The sequence below is a fragment of the Elephas maximus genome, chromosome 5 (assembly GCF_024166365.1).
Source record: "Elephas maximus indicus isolate mEleMax1 chromosome 5, mEleMax1 primary haplotype, whole genome shotgun sequence".
Lineage (NCBI taxonomy): Eukaryota > Metazoa > Chordata > Mammalia > Proboscidea > Elephantidae > Elephas > Elephas maximus.
The window spans coordinates 45,967,758-45,982,159 of record NC_064823.1 but is presented as its reverse complement, the minus strand read 5'-3'; the positions used below and the strand labels follow the sequence as shown (position 1 = coordinate 45,982,159).

The following is a 14,402-nucleotide window of genomic DNA, read 5'->3' as shown; positions in this document are numbered from 1 at the left end:
TGAATTGTTTGTATGAAAGTTCAAGCTAAAACTGAAAAAAATCAAAGCAAGTCCACAAAAATCAAAGTACAACCTTGAAAACATCCCACCTAAATTTAAAGACCATTTCAAGAATAGATTTGACCCAGTGAACTCTAATGACCAAAGACCAGAAGAGCTGTGGTATGACATCAAGGACACCGTACATGAAGAAAGTCAAAGGTCATTAAAAACACAGGAAAGAAAGAAAAGACCAAAATGGCTGTCAGAAGAGATTCTGAAACTTGCTCTTGAGTGCAGAGTTCCTAAAGAGATTTGAAGAAATGATAAAGTGAGAGAACTGAACAGACGATTTCAAAGGGTGGCTCGAGAAGACAGGGTAAAGTATTATGATGAAATGTATGGATATCTGGAGTTAGAAGACAAAAAAAGAAGAATATGATTGGCATTTCTCAAGGTGAAAGGATTGAAGGAAAACAGTTCAAGCCATAAGTTGAATTACTGAAAGATTCTATAGGCAAAAAACTGAATGACACAGGAACCTTCAAAACAAGATGGAAGAAATAAACAGAGATGCTGTCCTAAAAGGAATGGTTGATGTGCAACCATTTCAGGAGGTAGCATATGATTGAGAACTCTGGTACTGGAGGAAGAAGTTCAAACTGCACTAAGGCATTGGTGAAAAACAAGCCTAAAGAAATTGACGAAAAACCAGTTGAGATGCTTCAACAAACAGAAGCAACACTGGAACCTATTACTCATCTATGTCAGGAAATATGGAAGACAGCTATTTGGCCAACCGGCTATAAGAGATCCATATTTGTGCCCATTCAGAGAAAGATGATCAAACAGAATGCAGAAATTATTGAACAGTATCATTCATATCACATGCTAACAAAATTTTGCTGAAGGTAATGAAAAAATGACTGTAGCTGCCCCTCTACAGGGAACTGCCAGAAGTTCAAGCGCATTTCAGACGAGGATAGGGATATCATTGCTGATGGATCTTGGCTGAAAGCAGAGGATAACAGAAAGATGTTTATCTGTATCTTATCGACTATATGAAGGCATTCAACTGTGTGGATCATAACAAATTATAGATAACAATTTGATAAATGGCAATTCTAGAACCCTTAGTTGTGTTCGTGCAGAACTTGTACATGGATCAAGAGACAGTCATTTGAAAACACAAGGGGATGCTGCATGGTTTAAAATCAGAAAGCGTGTGTGACAGGATGGTATCCTTTCACCTTACTTATTCAATCTGTATGCTGAATAAATAATCTGAGAAGCTGGACTATATGAAAATGAACAGGATATCAGGATTGGAGGAAGACGTTAACAACCTGTGATATGCAGATGACACAACCTTGCTTGCCAAAAACAAAGGTGACTTGAAGTATTTTTGATGAAGGTCAAAGACTACAGCTTTCAGTATGGATTACAGCTAAATGTGTAGAACATGAAAATCCTCACAACTGGACTGATAAACAAGATCATGATAAATGGAGAAAAAATTGAATTTGTTAATGATTTTATTGTACTTTGGATCAATAATCAATATCTATCAAAGCACCAGTCAAGAAATCAAATGATGTGTTGCATTGTACAAATCTGCTGCAAAAGACCTCTTTAAAGTTTAAAAAAAACCAAGATGTCAGTTGATGACTAAGGTGGACTTGGCCCAAGTTATGGTCTTTTCAGTCACTTCGTATGGGAAAAATGGACAATAAAAAAGCAAGATTGAAGAAGAGTTGATGCATTCAAATTGTCGTGTTGGTGAAGGATATTGAATATATTTTTTATATATTCAATATTGTGGACTGCCTGAAGAATGAACAAATCAGAAGAAATACAATCAGAAAGCCCCTAAGAAGTAAAGATTGTGAGACTTTGGCCTGCTTAGTCTCATATGAACATGTCATCAGGAAAGACCAATTTTTAGAAAAGGACATCACAGTTGGTAAAGTAGAGGGTTAGCAAAAATGAGGTAAATTCTCAGTGATATCTTTTGATAGAATAGCTACAACAATGGACTGAAACCACCAATGATCATGAAGATGGCACAGAACCAGTCAACATTTCATTCTGTTATATCTAACTCATTGCCGTTGTATCAATTCCGACTCATAGAGACCCTATAGGACAGGGTAGAACTGCCCCATGGGATTTCCAAGGAGCAGCAGCTGGTAGAATCGAATGGCCAACCTTTTGGTTAGCAGCCAAGCTCTTAAGCAGTGTGCCACCAGGGCTCCCTGTTATACATAAGGTCACCTAAAAATAACACATGGTGAAAACTATGAAGCATTATTGAGAGAAATTAAAGAAATCCTAAATCGATGAGTTATACCATGTTCTTTTACTGGAAAATTTAATTATTGTTAAGATGTCAATTCTTTCCCAAATTAGTTATAGTTTAAATTTAATCCAAATCAAATCAGCATGTTTTGTGTGCATGTGTGTTTGCATTTGTTGAAATTGACAAGCTAATTCTAAAATTTATGTAGTCATGTAAAGGAACCAGAATAGCCAAAGCAATATTGAAGAAGAAGGTTGGAGTTCTTGATAGCAAGACCTGCTTTAATTAAGAGAGTGTGATAATGCCCAAAAGACAGTTTTGTAGACCAACAGAAGAGAATAGAAAGTGCAGAAATGGACATCTTTTTCAGGTCACCTACTTTATAACAAAAGCATACTACAGATAAAGAGTGGGATGGGGATAGGGTGATTTTTTTTCCATAAATAGTGTGGATCTATTGAATATTTTTATTTATACAAATTAAACTTTACCTTTACCTAATATCATATACAAAAAGCAAATCCAGATAGATTGTTGATCTAAATGTGAAAGGTAAAACAATAAAGCTTCTAGAATATATTAGAGGGGAAAGAAAATCTTCATGACATTAAAGTGGCAATAGGTTTCTTAAACAGTGCAGATAAAACAGTTATCATAAAAGAAAGGATAAAGTGAAATTCATTTAAAATAAGAGCTTCTGTTGAATAGGAGATGCCATTAAGAGCGTGAAAAGACAAACCACACGGTGGGAGAAGATACAGTAAGTATATGTGAAAATTCATGTCCAAAATAAAAGAGCTGTAATAAAAAAAAAAAAGCCAAATTGAAAAATGGAGAAATGACATAAACAAAAACTATACAGAAGAAAATATCTAAATATTCAATAAACATGAAGATGTGGTCAACATTAATCACACACACACACACACACACACACACACACACACACACACACACACACACAATACCATGGTCTTTGAGTCAGCTCTGACTCATAGCGACCCTATAGGATAGAGTAGAACTGCTCCATAGGGTTTCCGAGAGCAGTTGGTGGATTGGAACTGCTGACCTTTTGTTAGCAGCTGTATGATTCCATTTAGTGGTTTCTTGGGGGAAGCTGTGGTGACTCAGGGGACATGAAGGAAGCTTCCAGAATGCTGGTTATATTCTATTTTTTATCTTGATAGTGGTTGTATTTAAGTGTGTTTGTGTGTATGTGTGTGTGCATGTGTGTATGAAAATTAAACTGTATGCTTATCACTTGTGTGATATTTCCAAATCAAAGGTAAAAAAGAATTTGGTAGATTAATATATTGCTAATATGGAAGGATCTTTAAGATATATTAGTAAGTGAAAAAAATCAGAAGTGTAAAATGGTATGTATTTTTATGTTCCTGTTTGTATAAATAAAAATAAAGTATATGCACAATTTTCTTTTTTTTTTTTTTCCTTAAACATAATAGCAACTGTTAACTTTCTTTACCCCTGAGAGAGGTAGGGGTGGTGGCTGGAGATTTTTCTTCTCTATTTTAGCTTTTTATATATTTTGAATTTTTCACCAATATTGGGAATGTATTCTTTTTGTTTTTATATAGTTTGATTATATCAGAAGTCAGATATATAGCTGTATTATGGATCAATTTTGTTTTCTTCATTATACTGTCTCAAAAATTATTCAAAATTGTTACAAAAATTAAGAAATATTATTACAAATCAAGTGTATTGAAAATTCTTTTTTTCAATAATTTTTATTGTGCTTTAAGTGAAAGTTTACAAATCAAGTCAGCCTCTCACATATAAACTTATATATACCTTACTACATACTCCCACTTACGCTCCCCCTAAATGAGTCAACTCACTCCCTCCTTCCAGTCTCTCATTTCGTGACCGTTTTGCCAGTTTCTAACCCCCCCCACCCTCCCATCTCCCCTCTAGAGAGGAGATACCAACATACTCTCAAAGTGTCCACCTGATACAAGTAGCTCACTCCTCATCAGCATCTCTCTCCAACCCATTGTCCAGTACAATCCATGTCTGATGAGTTGTCTTCGGGAATGGTTCCTGTCCTGGGGCAACAGAAGGTTTGGGGACCATGACCACCGGGATTCTTCTAGTCTCAGTCAGACCATTAAGTCTGGTCTTTTTATGAGAATTTGAGGTCTGCATCCCACTGTTCTCCTGCTCCCTCGGGGGTTCTCTGTTGTGCTCCCTGTCAGAGCAGTCATCGGTTGTGGCCAGGCACCATCTAGTTCTCCTGGTCTCAGGATGATCTAAGTCTCTAGTTCATGTGGCCCTTTCTGTCTCTTGGGCTCATGATTACCTTGTGACCTTGGTGTTCTTCATTCTCCTTTGATCCAGGTGAGTTGAGACCAATTGATGCATCTTAGATGGCCGCTTGTTAGCATTTACGACCCCAGACGCCACACTTCAATGTGGGATGCAGAATGTTTTCTTAATAGAATTTATTTTGCCAATTGACTCAGATGTCCCCTGCAGCCGTAGTCCCCAAACCCCTGCCCTTGCTTTGCTGACCTTCAAAGCATTCAGTTTATTCAGGAAACTTCTTTGCTTTTGGTCCAGTACAGTTGAGCTGACCTTTCTTGTACTGAATGTTGTCCTTCCCTTCACTTAAAGTAGTTCCTATCTACTATCTAATCAGTAAATAACCCTCTCCCACCCACCCTCCCTCTCCCCTCTCGTAACCACAAAAGAATGTGTTCTCAGTTTAAACTATTTCTCAAGATCTTATTAATAGTGATCTTATACAATATTTGTCCTTTTGCATCTGACAAATTTCACTCAGCATAATGCCTTCCAGGTTCCTCCATGTTATGAAATGTTTCACAGATTCATCACTGTTCTTTATCGATGTGTAGTATTCCATTGTGTGAATATACCATAATTTCTTTATCCATTCATCCGTTGATGGACACCTTGGTTGCTTCCAGCTTTTTGCTATTGTAAACAGTGCTGCAATGAACACGGGTGTGCATATATCTGTTCGTGTAAAGGCTCTTATTTCTCTAGGATATATTCCGAGGAGTGGGATTTCTGGGTTGTATGGTAGTTCTATTTCTAACTTTTTAAGGAAACACCAGATAAATTTCCAAAGTGGTTGTACCATTTTACATTCCCACCAGCAGTGTCTAAGAGTTCCAATCTCTCCACAGCCTCTCCAACATTTATTATTTTGTGTTTTTTGGATTAATGCCAGCCTTGTTGGAGTGAGATGGAATCTCATCGTAGTTTTAATTTGCATTTCTGTAATGGCTAATGATTGAGAGCATTTTCTCATGTATCTGTTAGCCGCCTGAATATCTTCTTCAGTGAAGTTCGTGTTCATATCCTTTGCCCAATTTTTAATCGGGTTGTTTGTCTTTTTGTGGTTGAGTTTTAACAGCATCATATAGATTTTAGAGATCAGGTGCTGGTTGGAGATGTCATAGCTGAAAATTTTTTCCCAATCTGTAGGTGGTCTTTTTACTCTTTTGGTGAAGTCTTTAGATGAGCATAGGTGTTTGATTTTTAGGAGCTCCCAGATATCTGGTTTCTCTTTGTCATTTTTAATGTTTTGTATTCTGTTTATGCCTTGTATTAGGGCTCCTAACGTCCCTATTTTTTCTTCCATGATCTTTATCGTTTTAGTCTTTATACTTAGGTCTTTGATCCACTTGGAGTTAGTTTTTGTGCATGGTGTGAGGTATGGGTCCTGTTTCATTCTTTTGCAAATGGATATCCAGTTATGCCAGCACCATTTGTTAAAAAGACTACCTTTTCCCCAGTTAACAGACACTGGGCCTTTGTCAAATATCAGCTGCTCATATGTGGATGGATTTATATCTGGGTTCTCAATTCTGTTCCATTGGTCTATGTGCCTGTTGTTGTACCAGTACCAGGCTGTTTTGACTACTGTGGCTGTATGATACATTCTAAAATCAGGTAGAGTGAGGCCTCCCACTTTCTTCTCCTTTTTCAGTAATGCTTTACTTATCCGGGACTTCTTTCCCTTCCATATGAAGTTGGTGATTTGTTTCTCCATCACATTAAAAAATGTCGCTGGAATTTGGATCAGAAGTGCATTGTATGTATAGATGGCTTTTGGTAGAATAGACATTTTTACCATGTTAAGTCTTCCTATCCATGAGCAAGGTATGTTTTTCCACTTATGTAGGTCCCTTTTAGTTTCTTGCACTAGTACTTTGTAGTTTTCTTTGTATACGTCTTTTACATCTTTGGTAAGATTTATTCCTAAGTATTTGATCTTCTTGGGGGCTACTGTGAATGACATTGATTTGGTGATTTCCTCTTCGATGTTCTTTTTGTTGATGTAGAGGAATCCAAGTGATTTTTGTATGTTTATCTTGTAACCTGAGACTCTGCCAAACTCTTCCATTAGTTTCAGTAGTTTTCTTGAGGATTCCTTAGGGTTTTCTGTGTATAAGATCGTGTCATTTGCAAATGGAGATAATTTTACTTTTTCCTTGCCAATTTAGATGTCCTTTATTTCTTTGTCTAGCCTAATTGCTCTGACTAGGACCTCTAGCACAATGTTGAGTAAGAGCTGTGATAAAGGTTATCCTGAAAATTCTTTTACACTTCAAATTTCTAACTCAGAGTGTTTTGGTGAACTCATACATTAATTCATGTACAGTAATGGAAATGATATTAACCCCAGATGCAAGACTTGCCCCAATTTTTATGTTGTGAAATGAATGATAATACCTCAGAGAAATTATATGAATGGCAAATAAGCACATGAAAAGATGCTCAACATCATTAGTTATAGGGAAATGCAAATTAAAATCACAATGAGATTCTTCTGCACACCCACTAGAATGGCTAAAATAAAAAAGACTGACCATACCAAGTGCTGAGAAGGATGTAGAGAAACTGGAACCTTCGTACCTTGCTAGTAGGAATATAAAATTGTACCCGAAAAAACCAAACTCATTGCTGTCAAGTCGATTTTGATTCATAGTGACCCTATAGGACAGAGTAGAACTGCCCCATAGGGTTTCCAAGGATCTACTGGTGGATTCGAACTGCTGACCTTTTGGTTAGCAGCTGTAGCTGTTAACTGCTGTACCACCAGGACTCCTAAAATGATACAGCCACGGGAAAAGTTTGGTGGTTTCTTAAAAAGTTAAATATATACCTACCATACAACCTAGTGACTTGACTCTTAGGTATCCATTCATAAGAAATGAAAGCATTTCCACATAAAGACTTGTACATGAATATGTACAGAATTATAATAGCCAAAAGCTGGAAATAATTCAAAAGTCTATTAACTGATGAATGGATAAACAAAATATGATATACCCACACAATGGACTACTACTCATCAATACAAAGGAACTTACCAATACTGATAAGTGCAACTACGTGGATGAACCCCCAAAACAAAATGCTATGTTAAAAAAATATATATGCATATTATATGACTCCATTTATGTCAAAGTCTAAAAAAGGCAAAATTATAGAGACAGAAAGCATATCAGTTGTTGCCTGCATCTGGCCATTGGAACAGAGATTGACTACAAGTGAGTACAAGGGAACTATTTGGGGCAATGGAAGTGTTTTAAAACTGGACCTGCTAGTGGTTGCACAACTGTATAAATTTACTAAAACTCATTGATTAGAAATGAGTGTAGTTTATGCCATGTAAAGCATGCTTCAGTACAGTTATAAACAAACAACATATAATGTGTTTTGCTCTTTTCCCGCCTAGGTAATTATATGCAAGAGACATTCTGAAAAGCTGGTAGAATTTCCATTGCTGGCATCTTGGTACCATAGGGTTCAGGAAGTGCCCAAAGTAAAAACAACAGCTTCTAAGTGTGGAATCCAATTTCTTGAACTACCAGAGTTGCTGACGACCTCAAATGAGCAGCATCCAAGTGAGGTCTTGGGTGCAGAGGAGCAAAATGATCCTTCGTTTATAGGAGGACCAAGACCAACTATGACCAAGTTAATGGTAATTGAATTATTAAACTTAAAAAAAAAAAAGTCCATATGATAATGTTGGTGAGAATTCTACCGCAACTTTTAGTCATATTTTGACATTATTTATGTTTTCAATTTTATTTTTTGCTATCTTAATCACTTTTTACTAACTATTTCTGCTAGTCTTTTTCATTCATGTGAAGCATAGTAAGTTGGATATTTATAGTATTATGTATCTTGAGAATGAAATCACAATATATGCTTCTGAAAAGTTGTTTGTTTTTTTTTTAAATAAATTTTTTTAAAAATATTCAGGACATTGACCAAGGTAGTATCATACCTGGTCAAGAGTAATGTTTTCACCTGTTGGAAAATTTTGACTCAGTCTTTTCTATTTCAAGATGATAATTTGAAGTTAAAGATATATGATAATGAATAAGTCGATTTAATTTCCAAGGTTTTACCTATATTTAGGATTTTGGAATACTTCAAATTTAGATTTTACTTTATTCTTTGATTTTAATGCTTTTGTTATATATCTATAGTATATTATATATATATATAATAAGAATGTGTATGACTGACTTTTCCCTGTTTGAGGCATAATTTGTTTCTAATAGTACTAATTGTAGAAGTTTTTACCAGTAAGCTTTATTTTCCCTACCATTCAAAACAATCTACAAATTGTCTTCCTTAGAGACTAGTTGACTGTTTACCTGGAGTGGAAAATTAAGTAATTTGAGCTATTTATTTCAGTTACACTGGAAAAATATTAATTATATTTCCCTACTTCGGTTGGGACATATTTGAGTCCTAAAGATGACAGAAAACTTGCTGATTTAGAAAAGTACAAGAAGACTTTAGTCATGACACCAGCCCCTTTCTTCTTCAGCTAAGCTCTGGTAAAGTCTATTGATAAAACAATGAAACATTACTATAGAGTTTATTTTAGAAGATATCAAGGCCATTTCCAGAGTGTGGTCTGCCTTGATCAGGTGGTTTTGCTGCCCAGGGATCTCTGATTCACATACTGAATGTTTTTAAATAAATAATTAACAGAAGAGTAAACTGCTTAGTATTAAAGTGCTAATTTTTAAAATTCCAACAAACCCAAAATGTGTCCTTTTAATTCATACTAGTGTATAGCCTTGAAAGAAAAAACTGGTAGTTCAGATTTCTATGTATGCTTCCAGCTGAATGAAAGGGTGATAAAATGACATTAAGAAAGATGTTTTTATTTTATACATTTAAAAATATATATATAAACAAAATGGGATAAATAAAAATTAAATTCAGAAAAAGTAAGTAATTGTAAAAATAAGCCCTGTGTAATAATATAGAAAATATAAAGGAAATCCTGACTTTCTAATTTACAAGTAATGTGTTAGTTCAAAGGAGTCCTGGTGGCACAGTGGTTAAGTGCTCAGCTGCTAACTGTTTGAACCCACCAGTCGCTCCGCAGGAGAAAGATGTGGCCGTCGGCTCCCATAAAGATTACAGCCTTGGAAACCCTATGAGGCAGTTCTACTCTGTCCCATAGGGTCACTATGAATCAGAAATTGACTGAACAGCAATGGCTTTGGTTGTGTTGGTTTGTATTAAATTAGTTCAGGCCCTCCAAAAAGCAGACTTCAAGATGAGGTAGACACGCAAGAGGTTTATTGAGGAAAACACTTAGGACGGAAAGTGCGGAGGTAGCTAGAGAGTGCTGGGGGAACCTTTAGACCATGATGCAGATTTAAATCCCTGTGTATGAGAGAGGTAAGGAAAGAAGGCTGGGTTTTAGACTGCAGAGCTGTTATAAGAAAGCTTTAGCAAGGCCAATGAGGAATCCTTCCCAAATTACTTATTACTTATCAGAGGAGCTCTGTCTTTCTCAGGAATGGGTCTGCCTTAGTTTCCCTGTCATTCTCAGTCATTAGCTTGGGAACAACCCATGTGTGGCCTCAGCTTGAATGTGGTGGTGGATTTCAGAGCCCAGCAACTGAGGCCATTGGTCAATTAGGCTTCCTGTGGTTGAAGATCTGACAGGTACTTTATCATAGCAGCCACCCTCTGCATCACAGTCTCTACTCCACAAAGGTTTTGAGAACAGCTCCTCCAAGTTTCGGTGGAAAATGGGGAGGGAGCTAGAGGAGGCTGGGAAAGCCATCAGACTTCAGTGCAGATCTAATCTTTGTGGAGGAGAGAGGAAAGGAAGAAAGGTTGGGTAGGAAAAGTTCCAACCTGCAGTACAATTTCAAGAGAGTTTCCTCAAGGCCTGTGGGGAGTCCTCAAGTCAAAGCTGTCATTTGTCTCCTAGTAATGGGCCTGCTCTAGTATCCCTGCCACCTCATTCACTGGGAAACGTGCCCAGGAGAAGTATGGTTATGATGAGAAAGTGGTGGGGGATTTTGGATGTAATAGTTAAGACCTTAAGTCAGTTAATGTTTTCTCCTTAGTCCCAGATTTGAGAGGCACAACTTCGTGGCCTCCACAGGAATTTTTAGAAAATAATAAGACTTTTCATTTGGTATAGTGAAAAGACTACAAAGAGACCAGGGGACTTGGGTTCTTGTCCCAGCTTTGTAGCTAAGCTAACGTTATGAGCTTGAATAAATCAATTAACCAAAGGATCTCAATTTCTCCATCTGTATATATTAGGGGAGTGTGTTAAGCATCCTGTAAGTTTTTTTCTTCCCTGATCTTTTAAATCTTATGGTTATGTGTAAAAGAAGACTGTGACAATACATCCACATGTAAACAAAAATGAAGGCTCAAATTTGAAAAGTTAAACTTTCGATTTTTATTTTAATTCTAACTTGGTAGAATATATTAGATCCAACGATTTTCTTTTTTAACCCAGGGCATTGTTTTGCTCATTACTAATAAAGTTCTCTATTAACTAGTATTTTGAAAGACAATAAATACATACCAAATTATTACATTATATAAATTTCTTATATTTCTTTGTATTGTATCACAATATTTTGTGCTAATTACATGAGGATACGTGAAATTGGTACGAAGCAGAAGTGTGAAATAGTTAAGTTTTTCGTAGGACCATTCACATCTCATTTTTTTTTTCCTTCTGTTTTGTTTGGCACAACCTTGCCAACAAAATCTCCCTTATTCTTCAGAGGTGTTTATTTGTTCATTCAGTCAGTCAAAACAATTTACTTGTGTCTACTAAACATTAGATATTGCTTTGAGTGTGGGATATATGAAGAACAAATTGAACAATAAACCTACCCTTTATGGTGCTTACATCTGTGAGGGAGACAAAGGAAAAAGCAAAACAAAACAAACAAATGTATAACACATTAGGTGATGATACATGCTGTCAAAAAAATAATGTGGCATAGGGGGATGAAGATGATGGGGTTCGGGGGCCTTTTTAGATAGAGTGGTCAGGAAGGGTTATCTAAGGAGGTGATGACATTGAGCAGATAACCTGAATTTATTGAAGATTTGGAGGGAGACTGTTGTAGGCAGAGGATCCAGCTGGTAAAAAGACCTTAAGCAAATCTATATAGAGAGAAAGTAAATTAATAGTTGCCTAGGGCAGAGGGGGATGGGTAGAATGGGGAGTGACTGCTATTACTTATGGGGTTTTGCGGGGGAAGTAATGAAAATATCCTAAAATTAGATAGTGGTGCTAATTGGCTAACTTTGTGAACATACTAAAAGCTACTGAATTATATACTTTAAAAAGGTAAATTTTATGGTATATAAATTGTTTCTCAAATAAAGGTGTATTAAAAAAAAAAAAACCCTGAGGTAGGAATGAGTTTGGTGAAATGACGAGTAGCAAGAAGGTCAACATGGCTAGGATAGAGTAGGGGAGATAAAGAAGTGTTAGGTGATAACCCCAAAATAACAGATGTGTTTCTCTTTCTGGAAGCAAGTCAGTTCTCTCCACCTCTAGACCCATAGTCATACTTCTAGGCCCAACAAACTAATCTTTGTACCATTTCTTTCGGGGCCTGGATTCAGCAAGTTTTTATAAAGGAAAGTAATCCCAGGAACTAACTGATATAAAAGAGTTAATGGTTGATTCGCAGGGATTTTCTCATTTCAATAGAGTTTTCTTGGAGATAAAAATACCTGAACTGTGGATAGCTATCCTATGGGCTGTGGACCCACAGTGTTACTGGAAAGGGTTTGTGAATTCACATATATACCATTACGTTGTCTATAGATGAAATAATAAATGCACAAGTTCTAACATGAGGAAGGAGCTTGAGAATTTTTTGATATATTAAAAAGGGTCCTCATTCTTGAAAACACTGGGAACCATCTGGTTAAACTAGAAGAATTCTTTTTCTAGAGACATTATAGCTACTTGTAGAAGACAGGTATGGGTGATGTTTTTGGGTATGTGTTGAAGTGTGGGGGCTTTTTGTACTGTAAATATAGCTCCTGGGCTATGGCAGTTTTCACATATGGAAAGCCAGCCCTTGATAGACATATGCAGACTCAGTTTATGATGATCTCTGTGTGAATTGCTTTTGATAACATTTTTATCCTCAGGTGACCCAATATATTTCTGAGTAGCTTGTTGCTTCTCTGTACTACCAGAAAATAATAAAAAATAGAAAAAAAATGTTACTTTTTATTATCTCAGTAGAAAAATAATAAGAATGTAACGATGTTGTCAAAAAATTCCAAAGATGTTAAGTCTCTTATGTTACTAATTATTTGGGGGGAATTCCTGATGATTGTTACTATTTATGCTCGTCTTTTCTAGTAGAAATTTGGCCTTCTAGACGTAACAGGGTTTTATTAATATATTGATTTGGAAAGGGCCTGTTTCCTTTTCTAGAAAAAAGGCATTGAAGTGATGTTTTCTCCTCACCCATGTCCTACCTGGACCCTTGATTGGAATAATCTTCCTGCAGCTGTGAGCCCAAAGGAAGGTGAGTTTTTTTTTTCCCTTCACATTTTACTCACAATCTGGATATTCTCTTCAGATCGGCCTTTCAATTCTCTAATTCTTACTTTGGCAATGGCTAATATTCTGTGTATACTATTCATTGAGTTTTCTTTTTATTATGAAAAAGTTCATACCTACACATTACTCAGATTTAATATTTTCCACATTTTGCTACATTTGTTTCATCTACTCCTTTTTTGTTTTTACTTTGCTGAAGCTTTTTAAAGAAAATCCCAGACTGCATGTCATCCTTTAATATATACATCTAAAAATTATTAAATCTTCTTACATAATCATAATGCCATTGTCACATCTCAGAAGATTAACAAAAGTTTCTGGATCATCTAATATCCAGTCCATAATCAATTTTTTCCCAATTGTTTAAACAATTGTTTTAAAAATATCTTTTAAAGTTAGGTTTTTAGTTAAATAATATTTTTCATTTCTACAAATTATATTTAGTTTGCTTATTTTTGATAATATTTTCCCTTGTTTACATTTCAATTTTCTCTTTTTATAATATTCATGTGTAGTTATTTTGTATTTTGTACTTGTTCCTCATAGCTGATGATCATAGAGGTCTAATTCTGCTGTTTGTTGTTTCTGCTGATTTTCACTCCCAGTGTTTTTTTCCTTAAGAGTTTTGTAATTTTAGATAGTGAATTCATTTTTTGGATTATCTAAATCTGTGGGAATCCTGAGAGGCCTGGTTATGGGTAAATTAGTACAGAAAGAATTTATATTTGCTTATGCCAGGGATCTCAAGGTGTGAGAACTTAAATACCACTTACCATTAGCTTTTGAGCTTGAGATTTCTTCAACCTTTTCCATCTGGAGATGAGTTTTATACAAATGAGTTACCTTATCATCTTTCTTTGCTGAGGGGTGGTAGCTATTTTTTAATGCTTCTCTTCATAGAGAATATGCATAGCTTTTCTAACATTAAGGTTTCATGTAGTGATTTGTTCTCTCTACCATGCCAGGGATGAAGGACTAGCGTCTCTACTTTTCCCTGCTGTTAAAGTCTAGGTCTGTATTAGCAAGTATCTTTAGGGCAGCCGTGGTGTCAGTTCAGATTATTATATTGATTTTATATTGATTTTCAGTTCCTTCATTTTTTTAAAGCCCTATGGATTTTTCTTACCCTCAAAAACCCAATTAGACATTTAAAAGATGCTTATGGAATTTTAAATACTATTTTAGATGTAATTTTTGAATGTTCTTTGAAATAATTTACCTTCTTTTTTCATATTCTCTTCTGTG

At 35.7% G+C, this 14,402-nt stretch overlaps 1 protein-coding gene across 1 annotated transcript in view; it reads left to right on the top strand.

Annotated features, from left to right (window-relative positions):
* The window catches only part of GSTCD (glutathione S-transferase C-terminal domain containing), a 237,538-nt gene that overhangs the window by 46,607 nt on the left and 176,529 nt on the right, over window positions 1-14,402 (top strand). Inside the window, exons 4-5 of the mRNA XM_049885577.1 lie at window positions 8,010-8,255; window positions 13,029-13,122. Of these exons, the coding sequence (XP_049741534.1) occupies window positions 8,010-8,255; window positions 13,029-13,122 (340 nt within the window). The remainder of the gene's footprint in view (window positions 1-8,009; window positions 8,256-13,028; window positions 13,123-14,402) is intronic.